This window comes from Heteronotia binoei, chromosome 1, assembly GCF_032191835.1.
Source record: "Heteronotia binoei isolate CCM8104 ecotype False Entrance Well chromosome 1, APGP_CSIRO_Hbin_v1, whole genome shotgun sequence".
NCBI classification, from domain to species: domain Eukaryota; kingdom Metazoa; phylum Chordata; class Lepidosauria; order Squamata; family Gekkonidae; genus Heteronotia; species Heteronotia binoei.
The window spans coordinates 122,952,326-122,970,643 of record NC_083223.1 but is presented as its reverse complement, the minus strand read 5'-3'; the positions used below and the strand labels follow the sequence as shown (position 1 = coordinate 122,970,643).

The following is an 18,318-nucleotide window of genomic DNA, read 5'->3' as shown; positions in this document are numbered from 1 at the left end:
AAGATACCTTCAAGGCAAAGAGCAATGCATCAGAAACCAGGCTGCTGAAGGAAGGCTCCTGTGTGCCTTCCTAATGGATCTGGATAAACATCATAAGGGCCAGCCCAAAAGGATGTGCTGCATGATCCAAGGTTGTGCTCCAGCATTTTCTATGAACTTGCAAAGGATACTACATCACTTGTATCATAGGCTACTACAATGGTGCTCCTAAAGCACACACCTCTTTTTGCTAACCTTGGCTGTGGAGTTGGCCTCCAAACCAGAGTGGCAGGAATCAGTCTGAACAACATAGTATGTCCTACATGCACCTATGTAGATGGCAGACATATCTGAGAATGATGGTTTTAGCAATAGTTTAGTGGGCACACCCACATTTGTAGACCTTAATGAATAACCACTGGATTCAAACTTTGGTCTACTTCTATGCAGCAAAATAGGTTGGAGAGGCTGGCTTTGGAAAAAGGCTTCAAGAGAACCAGAAAGGATGATGTGTCAACCATCTTCTCTCAGCCTAGTCTACTTCATAGGGTAACTGTGAGCATCCAATGAAGTAACTCTAATTTTTGATGTCCTACATTCTAAATGCTAGGTTATTTCCTCTTGAAGACAGGTAATAAAAAGTAGGCTGGCCATTGAACTTCAAAACCTAGTCAATGTGTGAAGTATATTCACACATAATGCAGGGGTAGAAGAAGGTAGTTAGCACAGAAACAACTAAATTGGTTTAGGGGATTATATTTTGCAAGGAATAAAGAAGAGTAGTATGTATGATCTCTTTTTCCTCTTCTGGAGACCTGTATGAGATGCTAAAAGTGGAAATATCCACTTGAAGTCTGTGGCAATGGACATATACTTTCCCACACAGGATTACCCTTTCCATCTCTGAATATGCTAACTACAGGGCTAGGATAGTTTCAGGCATTTAGGATAGCAAGAAATTATATAAGATGTGTCTCAGAAGCTCATAGGCAACTTGGTGGGGAAGGGCACCACTTGTTGAAGGCATGCCATGACACTGTGCTGGTAATTTTTTAAAAATTAATTATTATTATTTAATTGGAAGGCACATTTTTCATTGCATGCTTTGCAAGAGGAAATATCAACTTGAAATAAATGAACTGGATATAAAGATCATGAGATATTGTGCTGTTGTAATCCTTTTTATCTTTGATTTTTCTATCTACCCAAGAAAATCCTAGGGGGAAAAGACTGCAGTAACACAATATCCAAAAACATGTGGATCCCACCTTAGTTTATTACTTTCACTGATTCTTGTATTTATTGGTATGAATACAGATTGTTTCCAATATCAGCCTGCCTGATTTTAGGGCACAGTGAGATGCTGAACTAAAAGCATCTAGGTAGCCATGGTACTAGCTTAAAAACTTTAAACATAATTTTTTTTAATTTATGAGGACAAAATTGCACTTGAATAAGGAGGTTGTCAGTAACATTGAAAGTCTAAAAATGCAGGTCCTTAATCTGTTTCCTCACAAACATGTTTTATGAAGATGACCATTTCAAGCTAACTGCATTTTACTACCATCTCTTGAAGAAAAACATCCCTATCTTTTTCATTCTTGGAAAATATGCAACATTGTGTGTGCTGAGTATCCATGTGTCAGCCTGATTTAATAGCATTTTCAGATTTTAATTATTGTGTGATACTCAGTGCACTGAATAAAATGTATTTATCACATGCTGTTCTAGATATAAGCAAGACTGAGTCATACTCTTAAGCAGTTAACAGCATGTGATAAACCTGGTCAGTTATTAACACCAAATAGGCAGCTACATGTACAGCTGTCTACCAGTGTTAAAAGGTACATTTTCAATAGCTGTAGTCTGTATGCCTTGAAGCGCCTCAGATGCAGATCTCTACTTGGTAATGCAAACAATACAGCTGCTATACAATTATGTCATAAACTCTCCCCACTCTTCCTAGCCATTCTCTCACAGCCTGACGAACCCGGATGTCAGTCACATGACATGTCAGCTGGCTGATGCAGGGGAACACTGCTGGCTGGAGGGCTGTAAAGATCTGGTCTGGCAGGGACTGAATCTGGTTCAGAACGGTCAACACCATATTGGTCCATGCCTGAAATAGCAAGGAAATTTTAAAAAAGACTGAGAAAATGGGATGTGTCACATAAAATAACATCATATAAATAGCAAAAAGAACAACAGGTTAAACATTATATCTTGTAGTAAACAATATGATATGCTCCCCACTACTCCAAGTCGTTCCCTTTAGAGGAGAGCACTGGAAAACTGTGGCACCTGCACAGTGTAGCAGATTCACTGCTGCCTCCACATCATATGGAGATACTCTGCACTCCAAGATGCTTCAGTCAGCTCACAGCAGTGTCAGTCTGCTTCCTCTCTGGTTGCTTCCACATGGAGGTTTTTCTCAGTTTGGTATCCAAACTAGAGCAAAGATTTTTTGCAGTACTGTCTTCTGCATCATTTCCCTTGTTTTAGTTTCTTCAGGTATACCACCTGAGGCCTTAAAAATGGAATTTGCTAAATTGTTTTAGAGATTGCTGATTTTATAAAAGCCCTCCCCCCAGTGGTCAGAGGGGGGGTGGACAGTGGCCACAAAGGCCGATACATGGGAATTATTTATTTACTTCATTAATACCCCACCTTTCTCCACTATGGGAACCCAAAGTAGTTTACAATATTCTCCCTTCTTCCATTTTATCTTCACAACAATCCTGAGAGGTAGGTTCAGAGTCACCAAGCAAGTTTCCATGGCAGAGTGGGGATTTGAACCTGTGTCTCCCATGTCCTATTTAGATGCTCTAGTGACTGCATCACACTGGGGAATGCTGCTATGTGTAGACTGCATTGCTATTGTGAATGCCTCTGGATTTGCAGTGGCACCAGGAGCTCCATGGAGAACTGTTGCTGTCTGAAAGCAGCTTCTTTCTTCATACACAGACATTCATCTGCCCCCTCCCTTTGGCTGGGTCTGGATCACTTCCTTCAGGCTCTTATGAGTGCTTTGATAAATTCATTTCCCAGCAATTGATACCACTGAGGAAACATCTACAGTCCTTAAGAAACATTATGATTTCTTTTGTCAAAAGCTCCAGCTTGCAGTGGACATGCCACTTTAGGCCAGGCCAATAGGAAAGCCCCCTTTATAGTAACCAGATTCCAAACTCACAACAATAGATATCTGCAAATGTATGCATATTTAAAATAGGAATGTTGAGAACAAAGCACAATTATATGAAAATTAAAATATAACTGATTTTTCAACCAGGAATACAAAGACTGATAGCTGTACCATTAAAAGTACACTGGCAGGACAACGTTTTTATAGTGAGAACTAATGGCAGGCTTTCCCTTCCTCATGCTATCTTGCTGCCATCCCCCTGAGGGAAATTAGTGGAAATGGCTGCTCCTTGGAACCATCGTCACTTGCTGGTTTGCCTACATGGGTGAGAGACTGAGCAGGAGAACCAATGATCACCACAGCTTACTCCTCTCCCTTAGGACAGCCCCAGTCATCCTTTTTAGAGGCCTTACTCTTATCATGGCTGCTACACAGTGAGACAGGGTCAGGTGAGCAAGTGGTGCTGGATTAGCAGCCACTTAGGCAACTGGCAGCAAGAACTGCCACCCTTCGTCCTGGGGAGTGAGAAGTGGGTGGTGGTGGTCATTTAGCATCATCTTGCTGAGGGTCCTCCAAAATAGTCTTTTCTGAGCTTTGACAGAAGAATGGGATGGAGTCAGTTTTAACTAGATATATTTTAATTCAAGTGATTTTTGTTTTTTTTTGCTTATGATCAAATTAAGGCATCCTGGCCAGGAAGTTGCACTGCTTAATGCGTATGACACATTAATATGTCATCTAATGCAGTGGCTCCCAACCTTTTTGGCACCAGGGACTGGTTTTGTGGAAGACAGTTTTTCTATGGACCAGGGGGAGTGGGGCACGGCATTGGGTTTTTTGTCATCTCAGGCTGCCCCCCCCAACCGTGCCCCATCCATGCCCCCCATGGGGATCTTTAAACTGGAGCTGTTTCTGTTGCCTCCCCCTCCCATTTAAAGACCCCCACCGATTAGCTGATCAGCGGGGGCCTATAAAAGAGGGGTAGGCTAAGGTCACAGCAGTGCTGCCCCTTCTGGCAGTCCAGGACCCAGGTGGATGGAAGAGGTGGTGTGGCCTCACTCTGCGGCCCGGTTGCTAGCAGGCCATGGACCGGCACCAGTTCACAGACTGGTGGTTGGGGACCCCTGATCTAATGTACCAGTTGCCTTGCAATCCCCCCCCAAAAGAGAGCCCTGTGTTTCAAAACAACTAATAAAGCTTCTAGCAGGCATCCTTTCAATCAGAGTATATAAGGCATACTTTCTTTCACTTTAGTCACACCACTGCCCTGTTTGCCTTACCTGTATTTGTGCCTCACCATCCCGGACAGATATATTGAGTGAGCTGACTGTGGACCCAGACCTTGGCCTCTTCTCTTGCCTCAGAATCTCTGGCCCTGCACTGAAGGAGTGCCTCATTTGGCCTTGGTCAACCAAATTCTGTGGTCTTTGTGGGAGGGGTGAATCTGCCCCCCGTGTACTTAGTGGATCCCCTTTCTTGTCAGCTTTCATCTCTTTGGTGAAAGTGGCCAGGTTATGCTGTTGTTTCCTTTTCTTATATTCTGTCATGAGTTTTGAGATGGTTTTGTCAGTGGCTATGGTGTAGATTTTGTTGCCAGCACTCTCCCACCATTCCTTTTTCCTGGCTTGGTCCTTCTTCTCAGTTTTGGGACTCAAAGGTGGAAGCAGCAGCATATCTCCACTTCCTCCTTTAGGAGTGATAGTCTCTGTAAAAGAGTCCCTGATTTGACTTTTGTCATCTTCAGAAGGGGTGTCCTTCCCAGATAGCCCTCCGTTAGATGGAGTGGAGGTTTCAGATTGAAAAGATGGAAGGATGAAGAAAGAGTCTCCCCTGAAGACTGGTAGTTCATCTGTGCTACTTTCCAAATCTAGATGCATTTGAATATAGTTATTACATAATTCCATGCACAGTTTATGAAGCCGTTTTATTAACCAAGCCCAGTCTGCATTGCTGACAGGCTGAACACTTAGAGATGGCAGCCTGGCCCTCCATTGTCTCTTTTCCTTCCCTCTAGGTGGGCTTACTTGAGCTGTCTCTTCAAAAATGTCTTCATCTTCTGAAGAGCACTGCTGGGATGAGTCAGTGCTTCTTTCATCATCCTCAAAGAGGATCTTCTTCACCTGTTCCGCAGTAACGTTTTCCTGGTTAGTCACAATGGCACAAATCAAGGCATGGAAGTAGATGTTGAAGCTCATTGCTGACTGGCGGTACAAGTTGGCAGCTCCACCAATGCCAGAGACCTTTTTGAGCAAGCATTTCAATCCAGTCCTTGTATCAAACTCTCTGGCTGTCCGATAGGAGTCCAGCAGTAAGTCAAAGATGACAGCCAAATTCTGCATGGAAATGTATCTGAGGAAACCAGCTAATTTTGTTTCTGGCAGTTGTTGCACAGTCTTCTCTTCCGAGTGAGAAGGCTCCTTCACAAACTCTTCCAACAAAATATCATATAAATTCTGTAGCAGGACTTGGTGGGACAGTAGGCTCACAACTATTGTTCTGAAAGGAATACTTCATACAGCCAAAAGATGGGGGTGGGGGGAGAAATAGATTAACATGTTTCATAATCAGTCTTAACATTTCTATCCTGTCTTAACTGCAAGACTCTCAGAGCAGAGTACTTAAAACCATGAATTGGGTCCAGAGTAAAATTTCCAAAGGCAGAATAGAAATTTCTTGCCTCCCAGCTCACCACTGCAGCCCACTGACTTCTACAAAATGCTACTCCTTGGGAAAATAGGGGTCCCTGAGGAATGTCATGAGAGGGCTCTGAAGCAGGAAGAGGTACTGCCAGAAATAGTTAATTTACTCGTGATCCAACCCTATATCATTATATTGGTTACTTAAAATAATACTGAATTTTTCCTCACATGTGAATGCCATAGGCTATAATCCAGGGGACAAAACATGCAACCCAATTTTTCTGTGTTTCCATCTCTGAATTACCCTAATAGTCCCCACACAAACAACCATATAAATTCCAACAAGTAAAAAATAAACTGGAACTCTGCCGCATGAACTTCTTAAAAGGAAGTGTCACTGGCATGCCTCTGATTTCTCTATCCTTCAAACAGTTTTCATTATAAATAATCAAGCAAACTGAAAAAGTTCTCTTGTTTTACAGTACAATCCTACATGAATAGAATTAATTTCAGTATTACACCATCATATATTACAATATTAAGCCATTACACTGCACAAACAACATGAACTATGTGTTAATTGTTATTCCAACAGGATTACATTGCACAAACAACTGTTTTAACAAAGTAATGCAAAATTTAAACAGCAGCAATGCGAGGAACCTCTGGAGCTTCCAATTTAGAGAAATAGTCTACCAGTACTTAACCTTTTTGATTTGTACCCAAAGAATATTGAAAAAAGCCACATGTTGATCTCTCATAAAGATGTGACCTGGAAAGTCACAATTCCTATGAATTAGATTATGGATCTGAGCAAGATTTTGTTCCTGTCCCCATGCTGTGCTCTTTTAGGTAAAAGATGATATAATATAAATACTACATTAAGAATATTAATATGATGTTTTAATTCAGAGAATAGATTGCTTCAGATCAAAATGGGTGTGGGGAAAAAATAAGCACATTTTACTACTTTGCTTTCTCTGTTACCAAATTTGCTAATATTTCCATCAACCCTTATGAAAATCAAAATGTCTTGGAATGAACTGCTATTTGTTTGGTTTTTTTACTACTTTCCACTTCTACCCCAGTTTCATTTTAATACAGTCCTCACATTGTGCTTTGACACTCTCTAGTGGCTATATTCTGCAGGGAGCTTTTCAGTCTGTAAAGAAATTCTAGGCAGAAGCTGATTACAGGCCAAAATGATGTGTCCTGTTGCATACAGCCTTCACTGTAGTGACAAGAGACACAAGGATGTGATGCCCTTTCAGAGTGCATGCATCTCACACAGGGAGATATTAACAATACTTGCATTGTGCATGTGAGCCATTTTTCTCGATACCAAGGTCACTGCTAGTGAACCAGTAAAAGTCCCACTATGGCATATTTAGTGCTCCCACACAATACTGTGGTGATAAAGGGGGCAGATGCACAGGAATGTTGTTGTAGGAGCCAGCGTTACATTTCAAAGCCATTTCAGATGGAGGCCCCAACTATATAGAAAGCGGCAGCATGAGTCCTGACAAGAACACCACGGACGGCACATATTCTACTTGTGTTGTGCCAGCTACACCGTTTGCCGGTTGTGTACTGGGTTAGATTCAAGGTTTTGGTAATGATCTTTAAGGCCTTGAGCGGTCTGGGACCGACATATCTACGGGACTGCCTCCTCCACTATGTCCCTGGAAGGGCGTCATGCTCCACTGGTTGAAATCTGCTGGTGGTCCCTGGCCCAAAAGAGGTCCAGCTGTCCTCAACAAAGGCCAGGACTTTTTCAATCCTGGCCCTGACTTGGTGGAATGCTCTGCCAGAAGACATCAGGACCCTGCAGGATCTTTTACAGTTTTGCAGGGCCTGTAAGGCAGAGGTGTTCCACAAAGCCTTTGCATAAGGACAGTGATTATTGCTGTGCTGGCACCTTTTCCTCCCCACCCCCTTTTGGGGGGATCCTTCCACCCCTGATGTGATGCAATGACTGAATAAGAGCACTTTAAAGATGTCATCAGGGTTTGTAATTTTTTTAATGTAACTGATTTTATATATGTGTGTTTTTAAATGTTGTACATCGCCCAGAGCCTGGCACTAGCCGGGACAGAATGATTCATCAAATGCAATTAATAATGATGATGATGATGATGATGATAACAACAACAACAGCCCTTTAGGTGGTTGGTAAAAAGCAATTCTGTTCATTCACAGCACTGTCTGCCCTACAGAAAATATAAACCCAATGCTGGTTGACAAATGCATTTTATTTTGTTTTTGTCATGACACTGCATGGAGGAATAATAAATGCTCCTCTTACCCAAGTTTCCTGTTTATTGATGCAGCAGTCAGAAGGAAAAAGAGAAACTCCACTAAGTCAAAATGAAATTTCAGCAGCAGGGAGCAGACATACCTTACTATGCATCAAGTGAACAGACCAAGCTAGAGTACCCTTAATACACTGTTTGTTTCTAATACAAAGATAACTCTGTGTGGAAAACAGTGGGTGAAGGCATGAATGTTATTCAGTGCATAGTTTATGCAGTAGCTGCTTGCCACATGTAATCACAATAGCAGAGAAGCCACCCACGCCTCTACATAAAGCACTGTACACATCATGGTACACGTATATGTTTTTCAACTGGGAAATTCTTTTTCAGAAAGTGTAGGCAATTGGAAAAGGATCTATTGAAGCACTACCAAGGCACACCATGATCATGCCTAACCCTGGGCATCTGGCATAGGTTTATTCCTTGAGATATGACCACAGACATGAAGGCTGCCCAGGAGTCATGTGGAGAAGGAAATATGTACACATGGGAAAAAAACAGTCTCTCTTCTTGCCCACTTACTGACCATACTTCATCCATGAAAGATTTTTAATGTCTCCTCTTGGCCATCATAAATGGAACCTTCATAACAGGAGGTGGTATTACTGGTTGCCAGGGGACAGGAACAAACTACAGAACTGGTATGGAAATGTGATAAAGGCATACGTCTGGCAGCTATTAGGGACAGGGTGCTGGACTATATAAACATTTAAAAATGATAATAAACTGTATTAGAGAAACTAGACTAAATACAACAACTGCAAGAAGTAAAAACATGAATAGTCAGTTGGGTCATATTACATAGGGATCCAATTTTTCCTAAAATCTGTCTCATAGTTTTTATAAGATGCCTATTGTTACATATGGAAATTTAAGAGCCAGTGACTTTCTGCAATAATTGCTTGTGAAAAGGTATACTTCTACATAGTTCCCATCTTTAATGCTGTGGTGAATTCACAACCAGCTTTGAAAAAACAATCACAGATCTAGGATTTGGGATGGTTCCACATTCTGTGCATACTATGAGGATCGATGTCACTGTCTGCCAGCGCTAGCAAGCATTCAGCCTGAGGCAAGAGCGGAGTGACAAGAGAGGAAAGTATCATGCAGTTCCTTCCCACCACATGTGGAATGTAGTACTTCGGAAAACACAAGACTTTCCTTCATGCTTTACAATGAGAATGAAACCTAAACAATTTTAAACAGTTGTGAAGCTAGCTTTCCCCACTATTTACAGTTATCTGCCTCATCCTTCTTTTTACTAACTTCTTTAACCTTAGGAAAACTTGTCTTACCTTTTCTGTGTGTGGCCATTGGGCTTCTTATCAGGAGGCAATTCAATGATAAGCACACAGGACTGAGCATGTTCAAATCCTTCTTTGTTGTTTGGGGTTTTTGGAGAGCACTGGGTGTCTAACATGAACACCTACAGAACAAATTACAGCAACTTGCTGAAACTCTCTGCCTGTTTCAGGAGGCAATATAGGTCAGCCATAGAACACACAATTGCCATGTGTAAGGTCCTTGGTCAAAGCGTCTGGTGTTTCCATTTAAGCAATATAAGGTAATAGAACTGACAACCTAATTTTATGCTGTTCCTGGGTCTATTCTTGGTCAACCCTAGGGACTGTCAAGGCACCTGTGTGTTGGGAGCTTCCAGGTGAACTTGAATCCCAGGCATACAAAGATCTGATTCTCACCAGAACCATGGTGCTTGGGTAGAGAGGACATAATCCTTCATCTGGACCATTTCTTCAAACTCACAGTCCCAGGCAGCAACTATTTGCCCCATTGTGGATTTGGGTTGCCAGCTCCAAATTGGGAAATTGAGATTTTGGAGAAGGATCCTGAGGGCAGGTTTCAGGAAGGGGAGGAACTTCATTGGCTTGAATGCCATTGAGTTCATCTTTCAAAGCATCCATTTTCTCCAGGTGAATTTATCTCTGTTACCTAGAGATCAGGTGTAATCCCAGGAGATCTCCAGCCACCACCCAGAGATTATAAAACAAGAAAATGTTGTAATAAAGATGCTAAATAATACTGCAAATCAATATTATTATAAATCTTAAAATTCCAAAAATGTAATCATGAAAATCAGGCCCCAGAATTCAACTCAAGGTTGGGCATTAAGTGCCATCTTCCATATCTGAATACATAACTTGTTACCATTTCCAAGTTATCTAAGTAGAAGAACAAACTCAATATATTGAAAGGAGAGCTTGAAAGATAAACTCATCTCACTGGAAAACTCACAGCAGTCTAAGTTAAGCACTTGGCAGTCCCATTGATTTCACTGGAAGTGTCTCAAAACAGCATTCATGCTCAAGAAGCTTAAATTTAAAATGAATTCCATAAAATTGCAGAGTGGGAAAGGGCCAAATAAGCCATCTAGTCCAACCCTCGCTCAATGCAGAATCATCGCATCCTTGACAAGTGTTTGTCCATGAGCTTCCATCCCTATTTGTTTCCATTTGTTCACTATGTGGATGCTGCTTTAGGGAAGGTGCCTTTTACCTGTTGGGCCATGGCTCTTATTCTCCAATACTCTGCTTCGGCACTAGGAGAGAGGGAAGGAGCTGCCACTTTCACTTCACAGGCATCACCACTGAAGTTTTCAGAACCGCTGTGAAAGTAGCCCAACAAATTCTACAAGAAACACAACACTGGGCATTTAGCATTTATCCTGTTCGCCAAACAGTCTCTCCCACATTCATGAAACAGAGTAATACTGTGCTATTAAGCTAAAATCAGGCAGTCTCTCTTACACACATGATGCATTTCTATCCAAACATGATGCATTTCTATCAAATTTTCTCTATTTAAAAAAAAAACATTTAACACGCTTCCAAACCCTGCAACAAATACCCTTTGAGGTGGAGCTGATGTATGATTCCTGGTATGATTCCAGATGGTGGGATTTTGCCCACATCATACATTCTACACAACAGCATTTATGCTACTAAAGGAAACAGATTTTTATTCATGACTGTGGACTGATTCACTGAGGATGACATAAGACAACTAGGACTTCATGCAATCATTGGGGCTCCAGGACAGGCTTATAGTGATGTGCTGCTCATGGAAGCCAACATTTCCATATAGATAGTCTATACTGACTACCAGGATTTCTATGATGGCAGTGACAACTTTTCAAGATACTACCATTGCAGAAAATCCAGTGTCTGCTTATACACCATCCATATGGATGCAATAATTCATGTGGGTATTACAGGGATACATAAACAGAGCAACCTATCTAAGAAAATAATTGTAGAGGGAAACCAACACGTGCTGCAGCATCCAATAAAATGCAGGTTATACCTTCACTGGTTCAAGAGTAGCTGAGAATGCATCCTGTAATGCACAGCATGACAGCCTCCACATCTCTTCTGTAAAAACTGGACCTGCTGTCACTAGTACATACCTGCAAGCAAGAAGAAAACCATTGAAGCAATAGGGTTATAAAAATTCAGGGTCTCGTAGCATTAAAAATTTGGTTCAGAAGTAACTCCCCACTTCCATTTTGGTTCAGATGCTAGCTTTAAAAAGTGGTTCAATAATTGGTTTAGGAACTTCAAATCAGTTTTAAACCAGTTTAGATATATTTCATAAATATCTCACAGTGTGCTTACTATGTTGGCAAGAAACAGAGCTTAGTTTGAAAAGGGGAGGGGGGAGAGTAGATTGTGTTAATCATTTATAGTTTGATGTTTTCATTAGTCATTGTGTAACGTCGTGAAATCCAAATTTCCCCCTTCTGGCCACTATTATATCCTATTTTATTGCTTTTTCTTTTTAAATTTTGTTTACAATTTCTGATTTTTAAGTTAGTTAATGAACAAAATGTCACAGCTCTTTTCTTCCTCCAGGCCTTAGATTCTATTAACAATATTTCACCTATACTAAGAATATAGAACCCTGCAGGATCAGACCAATGGTCTACCTAGTCTAGCACCCTGTCTTACACAGTGGCCAACCATTTCCTCTGGATGGCCAACAACAGGGCGTAGACACTGAGGCCTTCCCCTGATGTTGCCACCTGGTTCCCCTCAGTCACCATGGCTAGTAGCTACGGATAGACTTATCCTTCATGGATCTATCTAATCTCCTTTTAAAGCTGTTTATGCCTGTGGCCATCAACATCCTCTGGCAGTGAATTCCACATTTTAATAACTCTCTTTGTAAAGTAATATTTGCTTTTGTCCATCCTGAACTGCATCTTTAAAAAAACCCCTAGCTTCTGACCATGAAACTTGTATACCTAAGAACAGCAACAAAAATTTATGTTAGGCACCAAGTCTCCACAGTAGCCAGAGATGAAAACTTTAGTTTAAGCCTAGCCACCTAAGGGAGGTTTTGGGTTGGGTAAAATAATAATTTTATTAATTGGCTGAATACCATCTTACTCCACCTTTCAAATTAAGAGTCATTTTCTCCTCTTTCATAGCCTTCCTTCCTTCCTTTTTAAATATCCTCTCTTCCTAGTGCTAACTCCTCAGGGCTATAGCTTTTCTTTCAGAAAGTTCTACTAATTTAGCAATACCCTGCTTAGATATGGTAGAATGGCAGCAAGGAGGAATGATTTCAGATGGTTGTGCATCAATCCATCCATGTTTTGTGATGGAAAACCCAAGTGTCCTCTTAATGGATAGTTAATACTATGATGTCTAACAAAAAAGTTTTACCTTACTTTGTTCTTTAAATGTCTTAATGAATATGGAAAGGAAAATCTACATTACCTGATACATGAACACCCAACTCTTGAGATAGATTCTGTGGGTTCTGCTACACAGGCTACCAATAACTTGAAGAGGTCTTTCAGCATTGCATTGATCATATTCTCATAGCCAATATCTACAGAGGAAATAAAAGAGTTTTGGTTATACTAGATTTAAAGTGTAGAAAAATATGTGGTGTTAATGTTTTATTTAAAAAATCTATATAAATTTATAAAATTTTATATCTAGCAGTCCTATTCTGCTAGATGGATTGTGACACTGATAGGCAGAAGACTGAAGAGAGATGAACAATTTTCTGAGTGAAGAATGATTTACTTGAGTTAACTCAATGCCAAACGATTAGTGATGGTCATTGATATAGATGGCTGTAGAAGTAGATTAGAGAAATTCATGGAAGATATGTCCATCAATGGCTATTACCATGATGGCTAATTAGAACCTCAATCTTCACTGGTATTCACCTCTGAATACAAGTGGCTAAAGGAGGAGGCAACAATAAAAGGCTTGCAGGCCTTCAGTTTGGTGTAGTGGTTAAGTGTGTGGACTCTTATCTGGGAAAATCGGGTCTGATTCCCCACTTGCACCTGCTGGAATGGCCTTGGGTCAGCCATAGCTCTGGCAGAGGTTGTCCTTGAAAGGGTAGCTTCTCTGTGAGAGTCTTCTAAGTCCCACCCACCTTACAGGGTGTCTGTTGTGGGGGAGGAAGATTAAGGAGATTGTGAGCCGCTATGAGACTCTTGCGATTCAGAGTGGAGGGTGGGATATAAATCCAATATCATCATCATCTTCTTCTTTTTCTTCTGGCCTCTTGGTTGTCCACTATGTGGAATGGAATGCTGGACTAAATGAATTATTGGTCTTAGTGAACAGAGCTGTTTTCATATGCATATATATGAGAGAGAAAGAATCACAGTATCATAGAGTTGGAAGGGACCTCCAGGGTTATCTAGTCCAACCCCCTGCACAATGCAGGAAACTCACAAATACCTCCCCCTAAATTCACAGGATCTTCATTGCTGTCAGATGGCCATCTAGCCTCTGTTTAAAAACCTCCAAGGAAGAACAGCCCACAACCTCCTGAGGAAGCCTTTTCCAGAGGAACTGCTCTAATGGTCAGGAAGTTCTTCCTAATGTTGAGCCGGAAACTCTTTTGATTTAATTTCAACCCATTGGTTCCTGTCCTACTTTCTGGGGCTACAGAATATAATTCCACACCATCCTCTATATGACAGCTCTTCAAGTACTTGAAAATGGTGATCATATCACCTCTCAGCCTCCAGGCTAAGAATATTGATATATATGTTGTGAAAGAAAGGGAGGTGGTTTGAAAGGCATTTTTAACTTTGAACTGTTCCCAAAAGAGACAATAACAGAACACCACTAGTGGTCACACACAACTCTCAACTGAAAACAGTTCAACGTATCATCAACAATTTACAAGCTCTATTGGACAGTGACAGCTCTTTCAAAAGTACTGGGGGGTAAACCTTTTCTTGCATATACACAGCCTCCCAATCTCAAACAACTCCTCACCCACAACAACACAGCATCTCATATGAGCATGGACACTGGTACCAGAGCTTGCAATAAATCCAAGTGCCAACTTTGCAGCCACATGCACCAAGACAACACAATCACTGGGCCTAACAGCATTAACTACACCATCTCAGGCTCATTCACTTCATCTTCCAATATTATATATGCCATTAAATGCCAACAATGCCCTTCAGTTCTCTACATAGGGCAAACAGGACAAACCCTACGCCAAAGGATAAATGGACACAAATCTGATATTAGGAATTACAGAACTGAGAAATCTGTGGGAGAACACTTTAACCTTCTAAAGCATTCAATGGGTGACCTCAAGGTAACTGTTTTACTGCAAAGGAACTTCAAGAACAGAATGGAGAGAGAAACTGCTGAATTACAAATTATTATGAACCTTGGAACAAACACGTCCCCAGGACTGAACAGGGATATTGGTTTTTTATCTCATTACATATGTTAAACCCACTCTCAGTGAGTATTGCTATACATCCACAGTATTCCAATGTATTTCTCTTAAATAATAGTGTATCAGAATAATAAGGGATATTGGCTATTTATCTTATTACATATACTTAACCCATTTTCATTTTATGTACTCTTTTTTTCTAAGGGCAAACTAGAATGATGTTTATAACGTATAGATTGATGTTGAGAAGTAAATTAGGTGGACAACATCAAGGAAATACATGTCCTTTTGTGATTTACCTAGACTTGCAGAAACACCAATTGGCAGGAAACTTTTATTACCTTTTAAGGCCATCCAGACCAAATGGCCTTCTAAATTGTCACACTGTTCCACCATGTGATCCCAGCCAGTTTGCCCTCTTAATCAACAAACTGCATGTATTTCACCCACTGTACCTGATCCTCTCGTCTGAAGAAGTGTGCTTTTAGCACACAAAAGCTTACATTCTGAATAAAACTTTGTTGATCTTAAAGGTGCCACTTGACTCCTGCTTTGTTCCTCTGCTTTAATAAGCCACGTTAGAAAGTACAGATTACGGTGTAGAGAAGAACATCTCAAACTGGGGTGCAAGTTCTTTTCATGCCACATCCATGGGGCAGGTATTCTTCACCTCAAGAACGGATAAAATTGGCTTTTCCTCTTTTGGAGACTGGGAGCTTCCAGATCACCTCAGCCAGAAAACAAACGGATTGGTTGCTGATTATCAATAGCTCAGCCCTATGAACGCTGTCTTGTTGCCAAAGGCATGGTTCTAGTTATGTTCACTCTATTTTCCAACAAATAAGAAAGTTTTTTTGCACTCAGTAATGCAAAGTTCCTTCCAATCTAGGGGTAAGACTGGTTGGAATGTGGGTATTGCTTTTTGAGTTGTGGCTTTCTAAAATCAACTTTTTTTTTCTAAACTAAAGCTGCAAAAATACATACTAAATAATGCACTTTCAATGCCCTTTCCAACTGGATTTTGCCAGTTCACACAGTAAAGTCCAGCTGGAAAGTGGATGAAAGTGCATTATTTAGCATGTATGATCACAGCCCTTGTCTTGTAGACCATGCCAGACAATAAAAGCATTTTTAAAAGTAAACTTGCTGTTGAAGTGTAACTGGTAAGGGTTTCACTTAATATTTTGAGGATATATAAGGATATGAAAGTTCTACAGAACTTTACTAAGCATGAGGGGAGAACCTGGAGTGTGCGTCCACACAAAAATTTTAATCCAAATGGAACCTACTGTTTGAAAAGCTCTGCTGTACAGAGCAAATAGCCATGTTTGTTTAGAGCAATAAGTTATGTTGTTGAGAATATCATTTCTTACCTGAATGTATAAAATTTTGAATGTGTTCCACCACTAGTTCACATGAAAGGCCAATAGCATGCTTGAAATTAGCAGAAGCCGCATCCCAGTAAGAATGATCACCATGACTACGATGGAGCCACAGGGACATTGTAGGGAGCAGAAGATGTACCACTGCATAAATACCAAATGCAGGGCCTGGAGGATAAAAAACATCAAGTGGATGAAAGCGGTCTGAACTTGAAACACCCTCAAGAAAGAAAGGAGAGGGGAAAATCTACAGCAGCAAAATTTGCAGCCAGTCCTGAACAGAAACAAGATCTGACATGCTATTTGTTTAAGTCAGTAAATGTAGTCAATTACCTGGTATTTTGGTAACATCCCTCAATAACTCAAAGAGCAAATCCAAAGTGGGAGGTTGGTGCTGACGGGGACAGTTGGATATGGCAGTTGTCAACTCTTCTAGCAGAATGATCCAAACATTAATAAGGCCTAGGAAAAAGAAAGGTGTGTATAATGAAGTCTACACAAGTGATACTGCAAAAGCTATTTGTAACAGAAGAGACCAAGAAGTTTTGCTAGGTAATGGATTCCTAGTAATCTCCCTACTTTGTTTTGTTTTTATTAGTGAGGCACTGATCATTTCAGTCTGTCTTCCTGACTCCCACTAACATCTGCTGTACAGTACAAACCTAAGCAGAGTTGCAGATTTCTTGAAAAGATGTAACTCTGTTCAGGATCACTGTGCTAGATATCAGTCAGATGCAGGGGGGTGAAGGAATACAAAGTTATTTGAATTTATGCTGTCTAAAGTGGTCTTCCTTGGTCTCCCTTTAACCCCTAATCCAATCTCTATTGCCCAAATAATTCACTTCTCTCATTACTGAAACCAAACAATACACATTTATCAAATTCCTATACTAGCTCCTCATGCCCTTTGATTTTTTTTAAATTAAGATCAGTTATAATAAACATATTAGTTAAAAGAGCAATTTTTGTTGGGTTTTTGACCAGTTAATATCCAAATGCACATATCTAACTAGGTAACTACTATTTAGACAAATTCCTCTTTAGAACTTCACAGTAGTTTTTCTTACCTGTGTCATCATCAAAATCAGAGAGTACACATTCAATGCCATCCTCGCTGCAAGCAGATCTCTCCTGTGTTCTCTGAGGTAAATTAGCAAGCCTCCCACTGAGGAAAATAGGCTTCATAGTCATTTTGTAGATTTTGGCAAGCAACTAAAAAGGGACATACAAATAAAACGGCTTCAAGAGGGGTTGGATAAACATATGGAGCAGAGGTCCATCAGTGGATATTAGCAACAGGGTATAGATGAAACTGTCTGGGGCAGTGATGCTCTGTATTCTTGGTGCTTGAGGACAATGTGGGGAATTCTAGTGTTGTTTAGCATACCTGAGAACAACGCTTGAGGTAATCAAGAGCAGGAAGGCACAAGTCTGTAGATGTGGATCCTGATCCTGGCACACAGTCGCCAATCTCTTTGCAGTCTGCTTCCCCTAGGAGGGTAGGAATGGGGAAGACAGGAGGGTTAAGGGAGAAAAATAATAAAAGTGCATCAGATTGAAAATTATGTATTGTATTCTGTACGTATTGCAATAATTATGTATCAGTACAATTATTATGGACTAATAATAAGGCCCGTTGTGAAAAAAAATAGAGGCTCTGGTTGAGTGCCCCCCCACCCTTGCTGTCTTCCGCCCACCCAAGGGAACACATGCACTCCCCGCCCCATCAGAAGGGGAGCTGATGTCTGTCATCTGGAGAGCAGTTGTAATTCTGAATGAACTCCAGCCCTGACCTGGAGATTTCAAACAATGCTGGGACCACGGAGGTTAACAATCAGAAAATGACAGAAAAGATACTCCCTGTGTTACAAAACAATATCAATATCGTTCAGCATTTCATTGCATTCAATTTCCCTTTCACAAGCCCTGGATAAATAAACCTAGTAACACTGGATACCTGTTTCACTGTGCTGACTGCACAGTGAAACATTGTAATACATTTATTAAGAAATGGGTAATATGTCTTTAAATAGCAGTCAGCACAGTGAAACAGTGAAACAGGTGTGCAGTGTTACTAGGCTTATTTATCCAGGGCTAGTGAAAGGTAAATTGAACGCAATGAAATGCTGAACAATGGAGAAATAACAGTAACGTTTCTAGTGATG

At 40.7% G+C, this 18,318-nt stretch overlaps 1 protein-coding gene across 1 annotated transcript in view; it reads right to left on the bottom strand.

Moving 5' to 3' along the window:
• Window positions 1–520: 520 nt before the first annotated feature.
• The window catches only part of ARFGEF3 (ARFGEF family member 3), a 152,763-nt gene continuing 134,965 nt past the window's right edge, over window positions 521–18,318 (bottom strand). The window contains exons 25-34 of the mRNA XM_060240126.1: window positions 17,541–17,644; window positions 17,221–17,365; window positions 16,487–16,615; window positions 16,145–16,321; window positions 12,818–12,932; window positions 11,400–11,502; window positions 10,593–10,724; window positions 9,374–9,504; window positions 4,405–5,632; window positions 521–2,098 (exon numbers count right to left, since the gene is read on the bottom strand). Of these exons, the coding sequence (XP_060096109.1) occupies window positions 1,907–2,098; window positions 4,405–5,632; window positions 9,374–9,504; window positions 10,593–10,724; window positions 11,400–11,502; window positions 12,818–12,932; window positions 16,145–16,321; window positions 16,487–16,615; window positions 17,221–17,365; window positions 17,541–17,644 (2,456 nt within the window). The 3' untranslated portion in view covers window positions 521–1,906. The remainder of the gene's footprint in view (window positions 2,099–4,404; window positions 5,633–9,373; window positions 9,505–10,592; window positions 10,725–11,399; window positions 11,503–12,817; window positions 12,933–16,144; window positions 16,322–16,486; window positions 16,616–17,220; window positions 17,366–17,540; window positions 17,645–18,318) is intronic.